The following is a 13,347-nucleotide window of genomic DNA, read 5'->3' as shown; positions in this document are numbered from 1 at the left end:
ATGTAATTAAACTAATAACCAATCGTCTTTAGCCGCAGCGGATTCTGGCATGCTTCTTACTCTAGCTTTACCCGACTTAGCGGCCTTACCTACCGATAAACTTCTGGCATACTCCATCTCGCTGTATATTGCATCGATGGCATTTTGAATTCCTTTTTCCTCTCGGATTTTCATTCCTATTAACTTGGCCTTTTCTTGAATTCTCTTGCTCGTGGTAACTTCTTTCAATGCAGCAGTCAAACTCTTCGAATTCAACTCCTTCAAAGCCACACCACATCCTAAATCCTCTACACGACTTGCATAGAATTTTTGATCTCCAAAGAATGGCTTGATAACTGTAGGAAGTCCAAATTTCAACGATGCTCCAGTGGTTCCAGAACCTCCATGATGCACAGCTGCATCTATTCGTGGAAACAACCAATCATGAGGTACACTTCCTGCACTGTATATCTCGGTAGGAAATTGTTCTTTTTCTAAGGTTTCGTTGACATCTGCTTTCCTTTCTGACCATCCCTTGTTAAGGATGCATCTCACATCAGCATCTACAACCGCAGAAATCACGGCTCTCGATAATTCTCTAGGTTTGTCTACTACAATAGACCCAAATCCAATATAGACAAGCTTTTTTCCGTCTTTTCTGGCACTATCGATGAAATTCACAAGCTCTCTAGGAGGCTCATAATCGCTTCCTCCCTCATTCAAAAACCAATATCCTGTAACTTTAACCCAATCAGGAAAATCCACACTTGGAGGAAAAACAACAGCTGATATATTGTACAAGAATGGCACCGAGTTCTGCTTCATTGCAGCAAGATTTGTCTTTCCAATATGAAGGGTATTCTCTCTCCATTTATTCACTTGATTACTAACACCACGCCAATATCCATTCTCGAATGCCACATGTGTCATGTAATTGTATGAGCCTCCTAGTTTCTGGTCAGGAACCAGAAATGCGTTGGGGTATGCCCGTGTTCTGGACCACGGCATGGTGAACGCACGGAAATATGGAACTTGCAAGGCCTCTGCAATGTGAATACCGGCAAATGAGGAAGGCGATTCGATGAGAACATCGGTGTCTTGGCAGGCTTTCCAAGAAGACTGTAATAACTCGTCTATCCAACTGGAAAATTTGGATTTGGCATCACGAACAAACGAATAACTGATAGAGGGATGACTTACCATAAGAGACATCAATTCAGATGGATCTCCTGCTATAACATCGAAATCGAGACCATGCGACTTGATCCATGGACCAAACTCTTTATGGGTAACGATCTTAACACTATGACCTTCTTTCACTAAAGCTTTACCAAGCGCAATATAAGGCTGCACGTCTCCCCGTGAACCTATTGTAAGTAGAGTGAGTCTGTAAGGTTTAACAGGCCTCACTTCTGTGCGTTGAAGAGGGTGATCCTCAAAGATAATAGGCACATCTGCACCAATCTCGTCATTGAGTTTACTCTCAACAAGTTTGATTCTAGCAGAGTTCGTGTTAGGCCGGTCATCGGGAGTTGAGAGAGCCTGAGAGACTCCTGAACTAGATACTGCAGAATGGTCAGGTTCACCTTTGAGTACATCAATCTGCCTCAGAAGTTGGCATTCACAGTCATCGCGTGCACTTTCGGAGAAGAACTCAAAGAAAAGCTCTTCATGACCATGTATAACTACCACAAGACCAGAGTATCCGAATCTAAACCCCTTTTCCTTTGAGGCATTCTCGATATCGGAGAGAGGAAGAATCATAAGCGTTCCCGTACCGGGTAAAGTAGATTTGAAACAAAGATTTTGAACTCCAACAAAAAGCCTGCCATATAAAGGTAAACCTCGCACTAAGTAAGAATGGTAAAATGCTTGCAATTGCTCTTCATTGAGAGAAAAAACCTTCAGAAACGACTGTTGTTTGCGCTTGCGAATGCTGGAGTCTGTCACATAGAAGGGATCACCTTCGATTTTTGGATTGAAATGCAGGATAGAAGACGATGAAGATGAAAAAGGATGCGCAAGAGAAGACAAGCCGGATGCTGCTACCTTCGTGACAATTCCCCAAGAGGAATACTTTTCTGGAGAAGTAGACGTGGCTTTTGTGTGGTCTCCTTCTTTGTCTTCTTCTTCTTCTTCTTCTTCTTCTTCTTCGTTTTCGTCATCATTTTCATCATCTTTGTCATCATCTCCTTCCTGATCGTCGGTGCGAACCATACAATTAGTCGTTTGCACTGTAGTCTCTGATTCCTTCATTAATTTGGCCTTAGATATGACCAATTCAGAGCGCTCTTCATCGGTTTCACTCAACTCCATTCCAGCTTCTCTCAATACATTATGAATATCCGCTGTAGCCTTATCACCCTCAGAGAAAAACATGACAAAGTAGTCATCAATAGCGTAAGAATCAGGGTTTTCGATGACTTTTATACGTAAGTTCTTTGCCTCGCCAAGAACTGTGGTAAGCTCTAAATCCAAAATACTTTGTAGAGGAATCTTTACTATTGCCTGGTCACCTTTGTTCCTCGCCTGGAATATCTGCTTTTTGATAGCGGATACCCAAGACCTAGCAGAGCTCATACTATCAGCTTGGAACCAAAGTGTTTTCTTAGATGTGACAACTTTCATCCATACCAAGCCATCGGAGGCTTTCTCCTTAACTAAATTTCCACTATGATATATTTCGGCTCTTAGAGCCGTCTTCAAGTCCAATACCAGTTCTGGGAAGTACAAATCTGTGGAATTGGAGTAGATTGAAAGCGTGCCTTCGCGTAGAATAGCCCATTTTCGATGCAAACGGGTAGATTTCACTGAGAGTGCGCCTTGTTGGACAATCTTATGTCGTGGCTTCTTGGGTAGAAAAGCTGAAAAGAATATGCATTGATTCGTGATGTAAAGATGTCCTTGAAGAAGAACATCTCCCATCAACCAGCACGAATAATCACTGATAAACTCGGCATCATCCGGAATTTGAAATGTCTTTCGAAGCTTAACAGAAAGATCCAGTGCACGTTCGTTGGACAGAGTAGGCTTCCGCTTCACCAGGGAAAGCTCAAATTTTGATCTGCGTGATCTCAACCTTCTTTGCAGACCGGAATCGGCTTCAGTTATAGAATGTGGAGGTGGAATGCTAGTCGAATTGATCTCTTCTTCATTTAAACCTCCATTTCCGTCCTCGGTCTCATCATCTAAGTCCTGGAAACCCGCATAAATACTGGCAGTAGTAAGAAACCCGGCGAAGGACTTTGATATACCGTCTATTGACGAATCTGCAGCAGCTGAATCCTCTGAAGACGCACCATTCAATTTCTTCACTGGTGAAAGAGATGACAAAAGTCTTGTGGGAGAAAAGGCTAATCGTGCCAACACGGAAGACGAGGAGGACTTCTGGGTGACACTGTCTTTACGAGACAGACGGGGCGAAAGATTTGACAGTTCAGCCGATTCATGGGGTGGCAAACCAGTATGCAAATCATGCCCTTCTTCTGGTAAACGAGACATTGTGAAAATAAAGATTAAGTAGGAGTGAAGTTAGTTAATCTAACTGATAAGCTTTTACATTATTAAATTCATTTCTTTGTTCGCGGCATGCGATCAGCCTAGCATTCTATAGACGCGGCTGATAACACATGCGACAAATATCTAGTCATATCATATAATAAAAAATACATCATCTCACTTAGTGTGTTTACATAGTGAGTTCTCATACACCCTCTTATCGTTGACCTGCATCAACACCTCCTTGATGGCTCTTTGCTCATTTCTTCCAAACAAAAACGAGAGAAGTCCATCTATCACTCCTGTCACCGCCACAATACTTCCAATCACGTAGAAGATTACAGACGACCACGGTGCTCTGTATGAAACTACTATAATGATTGGAATGAAGGCAATAAAAACCACCATGGAAAGGACAAAATGCCACATTCTCCATTTCCTCTGCCATTGAGAGGTGGTCATCAAGTAACCAACTAGCAACTCCGTGAGGTCATCGTAGACTGCCAGAAGAGCAGAATGATCTATTTCAACACTCTGTAAGCTCTGCTTCACCACATCCATCAACTCAAAGGTGGCAGTATACCCAAAATGATCCGAGTACGAACCCACATTGGGTATTCTTTCAGTAAAAACCACTCCAGCGTCTGTTGGAACCAATCTATTACCTCCTACAAGCGCATAATCTAGTCTACAAGCCTCAGTAGGAGCACGAGACGCACGCCATGTGTTAAGAATGGAATCGCATGTCGTAGCTGCAAGTTTGATCTGATCTTCGGGTGACATATGAGCCACTTTATCTAAATCTGTAGATCCATGAAGCATTTTCCAAGAATCCCGAAGCTGGCCAACGTTCGAAAGGATCCTATATGGTAATGAGCTGGGTCTGGAGTTTAAATCACCCACCAAAATGACACCAAGTCCCTGCCGGGTGAGCCGTTGTGCCAATTGGGCCAAATCCCATGCCTGAGCAGCTCTATGACACGAGTAGGCAGCATCTCCTGTAAGGGCATACGGTGCATGCATATGAGAATTGACAACTGCAATCTTAGCCTTACCCTGGTCAACGTCCAATACAGTGACTGCGGCGGATTTCCCAACATACCAATCTCCCCGGTAGAAAGCAGAAGGTCTTCCATTAACAGGGTAGCGATAGATGAACGTTTCTGCTATAGGAAAACGTGATAGTATGGCCAAACCAGGTCCAGAGATCATTCCAGAAGAAAAGCATCTTCTATATGGGTATTTTGTCTCGCAAACCTTGTCAATATACTCCCAATCGGCCAGGCACCACACCTCCTGAAGTGCAACTATATCGTAATCGTCCTCGGATGATTCATTTGCAAGACGATCGGCAATACTATGCAGACGCTCTTCTCGATGATGGGATACGTATTTAAGTCCCCACAAGTTGAAAGTGAGCAGTTTAATATGAGTAGGCATAAATGTAATGTGTAGTAAAGAACGAAACGTAACTATACAACTTCCTTCTTCGTCAAGGATTTCGCGTTCTATTTATACAGTTACTCTAAATCTGAAAAAATTCACTAAACGATCTAAAATGCTACTTAGCCCGTGCTTCACTTCTCCTTAAAACGAGCCATATCAGTCCCATACTAAGTGCGCATAATCCCGACATAAAGGTAAAAGTTCCCCCTATTCCCATGGCAGCATTCATCTTAGTCAAGCAGGAAACAAATATAGCACCCAATCCGCATCTGTAGAAATTATTTAAGGAGGTGGAACTTCCGGACCTCTCCGGATGAAGATCAACCATCAACGTCGAGGCACTATTCATAGGGTACAAGCAGGACACGGTGAAAATGAACGAAGAGACTAGAATTATCGCTACACTCTCGTGATATCTTAGGCACCAGCCATATATCAAAACAAACACCCCCCCAATTGCAGAGCAGATATAGTAAAGAGAAAGTCTAGCCTTGATGACGTTGAACGGAGGTCGCTCTGCCTCTGGATTAGTGGACCACTTCTCAACATAACGCTTTTTCATCCGTCTATAGAAGACATCCATCAATTTACCACTAACCAACGCACCTATAATGGTACCAAAACCGGGAGCGAAGAAGGATAGACCAATCTTAAGTGTGGAGAAATGGTAGTTCTTCGCTAGGTTTGTGGTCAAACTGGCCTGGGACATTGTCCAGGTGGAATACATAAGAGCACAGGGAAGTAAGATTAAAGTCACGTCCAAATCCTTCATCATGAGAAATGGCTCCAATGGGTTATACTTAGCAGGCATCGGTGGCTCTAAGGTAGTTCCAAGAGTGTCCGTGAATCTCCCTCTAAAATGCACTAGAGATGGGGCACGATGGATCCATTTATCGGGCAAATGACTCATATTGCCTGCAATGGAACGCTTGGTCTCAGGCAACAAGATGATGGTTACTAAGAGAACAAGTGCATTGTAAGCAGCGCAAAACCAAAATATTGCTCTCCATCCCCATCTAGCATCGAACAAAGATCCCAAAAAGGGTGCGATACCTTGACCTATCACGCTGAATCCACCAACAACCCCAACGAATCCACCTCTATCACGACCAGATGTGAAATCTCCAATTACACTGGAATTGATGCTTATTATAGGTGCAAGAAATACTCCCAAAAGGCACCTCAAAAGCATTAGGAGCCAATAAGTATTACAGAGTGCCAATCCTATACTGGCACCAAGTCCTCCAGTGAGGCACACTATAAGAACAGGTCTTCTTCCATAATGATCTGATAGGTTAGATACAAAGACTGGTGAAGTAGCCTGAAACACCAAATACGCAGTAATGGTTAAGTTAATCTGTTCTTCAGTAACATGAAAGTCTCGCTGTAGTTGTGTCAAGGCCACCCAGTAGATGGAAATGGTGATAGAACAGCATAATCCCATAAGTGCCAAGTTGCACGAGAGTACGTATTTCTCATTTCGTGTTAGGATCGTATAGGGGAGACCGTTATCTAGGACCCTGGAATCTAACTTTGTTAATCGGTGCATCTGCAGTGCCTCCGGATCGCTAGTAGAATCTTTCGATGAAGAGGACATGGTACAGTGAATAGAGAAGAAATGCCAAAATAAAGATTCGCAAATATCAAGGGTCTTGATATGCTTTAGTCCTTCCTTTATGTCCAACGATTTCCGATGTCCGAACTAGCTTCTCTGCTATCTCTGAACTCAAAATATCTATCTTGTCATGATTACAACCTAGCAAGCCGATGGAATATAGCTGCACATATATATATATATTGACGAACATGATTCGGTGCGAATATACCGAATAGGCCGAGTATGCCGAGAGGGCGGTAGTTGCGAAGGAAGAGATAGCAGAGAATGATGTAAGAGTCATGCCTTTCCAATCACTCGTTCTTCCTTATGACAAGAGCCGGAGTCTCTGGAAATTTATAGTTCTGCTGTTGTTGCCTGTAATATGGAGAAGGAGGATAGTAATAAGTTGGCTGACTTGGAGGAGGTATAGAGTACGAAAATGTACCCTGCTCGGGGGAAGAGGAGCAGGGTAGTAAACAGGCCTCAGGGAAACTATATTGATCTTCCTCGGACTAATTCACAATAGGTAGAGACATATTCGACAGGCTTCATATGAGGGGACATGACCAAAGAGGCTTAAAGTAATGTAAAGTAAAGAACAAAGTATACAATTTCCCTTTTAAGTCAAGGATTTCGCGACTAAATCTGAAAATTGAGACTTCACTATGAGATCTAATGTAATGTATGATATTCTATCATCAGTGTTTGCGCTTGCCTTCACTTGGTGCGTGCTTCACTTCTTTTTAAAACCAGCCATATTAGTCCCGTACTAAATGCGCATAATCCCGACATAAAAGTGAAAGTTCCCCCTATTCCCATGGCAGCATTCATCTTAGTCAAGCAGGAAACAAATATAGCACCCAATCCGCATCTGTAGAAATTATTTAAGGAGGTAGAACCTCCAGAGTTCTCCGGATGAAGATCAACCATCAATGTCATGGCAGTACTAAGAGGGTACATACTGCAAACAGTGAAAATGAATGAAGAGACTAGAATTATCGCTACACTCTCGTGATATCTTAGGCACCAGCCATATACCAAAACAAACACCACCACAATTGCAGAGCAGATATAGTAAAGAGAAAGTCTAGCCTTGATGACGTTGAACGGAGGTCGCTCTGCCTCTGGATTAGTGGACCACTTCTCAACATAACGCTTTTTCATCCGTCCATAGAGGACATCCATCAATTTACCACTAACCAACGCACCTGTAATGGTACCAAAACCAGGGGCGAAGAAGGATAGACCTATCTTAAGCGTGGAGAAATGGTATTGCTTCGCAAGGTTTGTGGTCAAACTGGCCTGGGACATTGTCCAAGTGGAATACATAAGAGCACAGGGAAGTAAGACTAGAGTCACGTCCAAATCCTTCATCATAAAAAATGGCTCGAATGGGTTATACTTGGAAGGCATTGGTGGCTCTAAGGTGATTCCATCGGTGTCCGTAAATCTCCCTCTAAAATGCACTAGAGAGGGAGCACGATGGATCCATTTATCGGGCAAATGACTCATATTGCCTGCAATGGAACGCTTGGTCTCAGGCAACAAGATGATGGTTACTAAGAGAACAAGTGCATTGTAAGCAGCGCAAAACCAAAATATTGCTCTCCATCCCCATCTAGCATCGAACAAAGATCCCAAAAAGGGTGCAATACCTTGACCTATCACGCTGAATCCACCTATTATTCCGCTAAATCCACCTCTATCACGACCCGATGTGAAATCTCCAACCACACTGGAGTTGATGCTCACTATAGGGGAAAGAAATACTCCCAAAAGGCACCTCAAAAACATTAAGAGCCAATAAGTATTACAGAGTGCCAATCCTATACTGGCACCAAGTCCTCCAGTGAGGCACACTATAAGAACAGGTCTTCTTCCATAATGATCTGATAGGTTAGATACAAAGACTGGTGAAGTAGCCTGAAACACCAAATACGCAGTAATGGTTAAGTTAATCTGTTCTTCAGTAACATGAAAGTCTAGCTGTAGTTGTGTCAAAGCCACAAAATAAATGGAAATGGTGATGGAACAGCATAATCCCATAAGTGCCAAGTTGCACGAGAGTACGTATTTCTCATTTCGTGTTAGGATCGTATAAGGTAGACCATTTCGCAAGAACCTGGAGTCTAGCTTACTCAACCGCTGCAACCCCGCTGTTTCCACAATTTGAATGGAATCACTAGACGAAGACGACATAGCACGGTGAAGAGAGAAGAAATGATATCAAATATGAGAGTAACGATTCTGAGTTATCAACGGCCTTAATACTCTTTTTTTATTCTTTCTTTTTTTTCAACGGTGTTGTGTTCGGGATTCGGCTTTCAAACTTTCGTACTGGCTATTCAGCAGTTTTTGAGATCGGGATATCAGCTATATTTTTTTAGTTGTCTTACCATTAGTCCAACCTATTAAGTCCATTATATATATATATATATATATATACCTAATTCCGATGAATAAAACGTATACTAAGTAGTATAATTCGGCGCGAATATACCGAATTTCCCGAATATGCCTAGACTCTACTACGTCATATAGGCATCATATCATGCCTTTGCTTCCAATCACTCGCTTTTTTCATCCTTGTTCTTCTTCATAACAAGGGCGGGAGACTCTGGGAATTTATAATTCTGCTGTTGTTGCCTGTAATATGGAGAAGGAGGATAGTAATAAGTTGGTTGACTTGGAGGAGGTATAGACTGCTGGAATGGACCCCTATTTGGAGCAGGACCAGGAGCAGGAGGAGGAGGGGGGTAATAGCCAGGTCTAATTGGTGATACCTGTGATATTTGTGTTCCTCTGTAGAAGTAGGGAGAACCTAAAGGGGGTATGTTTGCTGATGTAGATGCACTTGTAGCAGTGTTTGTGGCACTAGCCTCAGATTTGTTACGTTTGTGACTGTACATATCAGTAGAGGTATCAATTGATCTGGAACGGCTATGCAAAAAAAATTTGGGTGAATGAGTGTCTATATCCGACATCTTACGCTTGATTGACGTCACAGGACTGGCATTTATAGACACTGCCGAGGTGTCAGCTGCTGTAGTATCAAGTTCATTCTCTTCTTTAATGCGAATAGTGTCCTTACTGGGTGCTCTGGAATGCGAGAATGACATGAAATCAGTGTTGGAAGACGCAGAATGTGTAGGACCTGCCCAGTGATGAAATTGGAACTGCTGCTGTTGAGGAAGATTGACTTTCCACACAGAAGTAGAACCAACGACACCAGAAATGGTGTGAGAGCGTTGATGCAATGCTCTAGAATTAGAGGAAGGTGGAGTTATGTGACCAGTGGCTCCAGTGCTTCCAGTGCTTCCAGTGCTTCCAGTGCTTTTAGAGTCTCCAACAGCTCCAGCAGCTCCAGCAGCTCCAACGACTCCAGTGGCTGCTTTATTCTGTATGCTACTACTGCCCCCCCATCCTTCGATTCTTTTCCTCACATCCACCTCTTCAACACTACTAAATAACACCGGTATCATATTCGGTGGAACCCCAATAGCATGGGCTCTGTTCAATAGCTCTAATGAAGCCTTTAATGCTCGACATCGTATTTCCTCAGCCTTGGTTCGATCCTGCTCCTTCTTTAATTCTATCATTGCTTTAAGTGAATCTTCTTTATAAGGCCATTTCGTTAGTGTGACTCCTAAAAGCTTGGAAACGGCCTTCTGATAATCTTTAGACTCGTAGACCTTGGCGGTCATTTCTCTATCAGGTATCTGCTCCTTGACCTCCTCAATTAAAGATCTACTGGGATTCATAAGATCCTTCAAGTTCTCCTTCCCACTTCCACATCTTTCTGGAGTGCTTTGAGAGATATGCCCTTCTTCAAGTTCTTTATCTTCTGCGCTTATCCTTCCAGACAATGACATCTTGTTGAAAGAAACTTACTGTTGCCCTAAAGTGCTCCGATTTATTTTACTCTGTGCATTTTTAGGTGTTTTTCTCGTCTACAAGGACGCGCGCGCGCGCTCGTGCGACTCTTCAAAATTTCAATAGTTAAAATTGAAATTTGAAATTTGATTTTCTTATTTCAGGTTTCTTCTCTTTTGCAGATCGTCCGTCCATCCTTTGAAGTTTTATGGGATTTATGCATTTTATGTTTTATGCGAATTTATGAGGGACAAGTTTTTGGTGATGAGTTTTTTCACTTGTTTGGCTTGTAAAGTGCTTTTATTCTCCTGCATTTCATACCTTCAATAATAATGACTCTCATTAACGGTAAAGCCATCAGCACGGAACTTCGTCAGAGTATCAAAGATGAAATTTTTGAGATCAAAAAGTCCCATCCGGATTTCCTTCCTAAATTAGTCATCGTTCAGGTTGGTGAGAGACCTGATTCTTCCACTTATGTGAGAATGAAGTTGAAATCATGTAAAGAGGTTGGAATTGAAGGTGAACTTCTTAAGTTTAACTCTGAAGTCGGTCAAGATGAACTTGTTGAGAAACTTCATCAATTAAACGATGATACCTCCGTTCATGGAATACTTGTTCAACTACCTTTACCTGGACATATCGACGAAGAGTTGATCACCAATTCTGTCAAACAGTCCAAAGACGTTGATGGGTTCTCTCAATTGAATATGGCTGCCATTTTCAAGCGCAGTGCTGTTCCTTTGCAGATCCCTTGCACTCCAAAGGGTATACTGTTCATGTTGGACCATGAAAAAGTTCAAATTCAAGGTAGAACCGTCGTTGTCTGTGGTCGATCCGACATTGTTGGAGGTCCAATGGCAAAATTGTTGGAGAAAAGAGGTGCTACTGTCACTATAATCCACTCCAAATCTACACCCGAACAGAAGCGTTTCTTCTTGTCTCATGCTGACATCATCGTCAGCGCTGTAGGTAGAGTTAATTTTGTTACTGCTGATGATGTGAGGCCTGGTGTCGTCATCATAGATGTTGGTACTAATTTTGTGCCTGATTCCACAAAGAAGTCCGGCCATAGATTGGTGGGAGATGTAGATTTTGACTCCTGCAAAGAAAAGGCCTCTAAGATTACCCCCGTTCCCGGCGGAGTTGGCCCTATGACTGTGGTAATGGTTCTACACAATCTCATCGAGGCAGCCAAAAGAGAATACAGCTATTAATTTGAAAATAGACAAACAAAAATAAATAAATAGAATAGACAACATCCTTATGACTATTTGAGATGAGCCAGTGCATTCTCGTACAAACTCTGCCAAACGTACGCTTCGCTTAGCATCATCTCTATATCTTCCTCGGTCCAATCACGTGTCTTTGAACTATCCTGCAAAAACATAATGATATCTTGGAATTCCATATTCACCAGTTGCGGACCGAACCTCCTTAGGTATGCGCAACATACATAGACGTGGAACGTACTAAACCCGTTGGGGAAATCCGACAAGTAGGTGTCCCACATTCTGATAATTAGATGAAGATCGAATTCTCTCATTAACAGACAGTTCATCCATCTGAAAGCAAATTGGATAAAATCCAAGTTTTCATCTTCTAAATGCTGTGCTAGAACCGGTTCATCCCGTGTAATTAGATCTTTTAGCTCTTTAATCTGCCGTATAATTCCTGGTTGCTCATGTATGTAATTGTCCTGAATTGTATCAAGCACTTTAGTGAGGCACCAGTATGTGTCCGCCTCTACTGCATTGAGAAGGTCTTTGGGTAATGTATGAGGGTCGATGATCTCGATATCCTCCATTTTGACAAGATAGTTGGCCAAGAACACCTGGAAAAATGGTGTAACCAAGTCGTTTATACCCTGAACATATCCGCTGGCAGGATGTCTAACTGCCCAGAGATACAATATCCTCTCCAAAGATCTATGCGTGCTCTCATATGAGTACAACTTGGTGCCAGGGTTTGTTCGTGGCACATCTATCTTGATCTGATGCCACACTGCTTCATCTTTAGATCCTTGAAATAGTTGTGTGATGCTCTTGACGTATTCTTTTCGTTTTCTACTTAAAACCGACCCTCTGGTATTCATATTGACGGGTAAATATCCCACGAGGATCTGCCATACTAGTGATCTGACACACTGAGGTATTCCGCCCCAAGTCTGCTTCTTAAGTTCATACATGTCGAACGGCTGTTTAGTGAGTGCTCTAACAATTTTTCCATACCGAATTCGATCATGTTCGGGAGGTTGCAATTTGGTGAGAATACCATACGGATCGTTCAGTAGTTCTGGCCAATCAGGGCGAATGCAAGGGTAGTCCGGGTCTCTCACTACGCTGGACGTTTTAGGAGAAGCAGCCGTGTATGCTGGCTGAGGAACCACAGAAGGGGTAAGTGAGGATTTAATAGATCTCGTCGTGGAAGTTAGAGACTTCACTTTCCTCGTGGGTAGCTCGATCACAGGATTCCAATCGTTATCGTCACCTAGTCCGTCATCTAAAGCGGCCTGGTGATGATGTCTTTCGTGGCTCCTATGATGATGCTTAGCCTTGATTTGCTCGGGAAGTACTCTATCCATGTGACTGAATCCTGCACCAATCACCGCTTTCGAATTGTCCACCATCTCCTTACTATTTATATGGTCACTGCTGCTAATACTAGTACGGACATTTCCGCTGGAGTATTCGTGCGAAGATCGTCCCAATGAAGTCAATGACCGGAAAAATGAGGGCCGTTTTTCACCCATACTATCGATATTGCCGCCACCATCTTTTTGTTGAATATCATCCACAGAACTTTCTTCTGAGCTAAAAACATAATCGTTGTAACTGGACATGTCCTAGTAAAAAAAGAGTAGTCAATTGTTAGTAACAGAAAAGCCAAAAACGAATCTAACACCATAACTACTTACTCCAAGAGCATGCTGGTATCCCTGTTGACTGTTTTTT

The 13,347-nt window shown here is 42.6% G+C and overlaps 7 protein-coding genes across 7 annotated transcripts; 1 reads left to right on the top strand and 6 right to left on the bottom strand.

The window, feature by feature from the left end:
* Positions 1–6: 6 nt before the first annotated feature.
* FOA43_004646 (uncharacterized protein) lies at positions 7–3,480 on the bottom strand (the record flags this gene model as incomplete). The annotated part of the gene is made up of 2 exons (XM_038924876.1): positions 7–3,380; positions 3,474–3,480. The coding sequence occupies 2 exons, from the start codon at positions 3,478–3,480 to the stop codon at positions 7–9; spliced, it is 3,381 nt and encodes a 1,126-aa protein (XP_038780804.1).
* A 174-nt stretch (positions 3,481–3,654) lies between these two features.
* Positions 3,655–4,917, bottom strand: FOA43_004645 (uncharacterized protein; the record flags this gene model as incomplete). The annotated part of the gene is made up of 1 exon (XM_038924875.1): positions 3,655–4,917. The coding sequence occupies one exon, from the start codon at positions 4,915–4,917 to the stop codon at positions 3,655–3,657; it is 1,263 nt and encodes a 420-aa protein (XP_038780803.1).
* Positions 4,918–5,038: 121 nt separating this feature from the next.
* FOA43_004644 (uncharacterized protein) lies at positions 5,039–6,520 on the bottom strand (the record flags this gene model as incomplete). The annotated part of the gene is made up of 1 exon (XM_038924874.1): positions 5,039–6,520. One exon carries the CDS (start codon positions 6,518–6,520, stop codon positions 5,039–5,041), a length of 1,482 nt encoding a protein of 493 aa, XP_038780802.1.
* Positions 6,521–7,237: 717 nt separating this feature from the next.
* Positions 7,238–8,719, bottom strand: FOA43_004643 (uncharacterized protein; the record flags this gene model as incomplete). Its single annotated transcript, XM_038924873.1, has 1 exon — positions 7,238–8,719. One exon carries the CDS (start codon positions 8,717–8,719, stop codon positions 7,238–7,240), a length of 1,482 nt encoding a protein of 493 aa, XP_038780801.1.
* A 368-nt stretch (positions 8,720–9,087) lies between these two features.
* Positions 9,088–10,392, bottom strand: FOA43_004642 (uncharacterized protein; the record flags this gene model as incomplete). The annotated part of the gene is given in 2 exon segments (XM_038924872.1): positions 9,088–10,369; positions 10,385–10,392. 2 exon segments carry the CDS (start codon positions 10,390–10,392, stop codon positions 9,088–9,090), a joined length of 1,290 nt encoding a protein of 429 aa, XP_038780800.1.
* Positions 10,393–10,725: 333 nt separating this feature from the next.
* FOA43_004641 (uncharacterized protein) lies at positions 10,726–11,610 on the top strand (the record flags this gene model as incomplete). Its single annotated transcript, XM_038924871.1, has 1 exon — positions 10,726–11,610. The coding sequence occupies one exon, from the start codon at positions 10,726–10,728 to the stop codon at positions 11,608–11,610; it is 885 nt and encodes a 294-aa protein (XP_038780799.1).
* A 53-nt stretch (positions 11,611–11,663) lies between these two features.
* FOA43_004640 (uncharacterized protein) lies at positions 11,664–13,235 on the bottom strand (the record flags this gene model as incomplete). Its single annotated transcript, XM_038924870.1, has 1 exon — positions 11,664–13,235. One exon carries the CDS (start codon positions 13,233–13,235, stop codon positions 11,664–11,666), a length of 1,572 nt encoding a protein of 523 aa, XP_038780798.1.
* Positions 13,236–13,347: the final 112 nt, after the last annotated feature.

Source organism: Brettanomyces nanus, chromosome 4 (genome assembly GCF_011074865.1).
Source record: "Brettanomyces nanus chromosome 4, complete sequence".
Taxonomy (NCBI): Eukaryota; Fungi; Ascomycota; class Pichiomycetes; order Pichiales; family Pichiaceae; genus Brettanomyces; species Brettanomyces nanus.
Note: the sequence above shows the minus strand (reverse complement) of the source record. Positions and strands in the feature narration are given on the sequence as shown.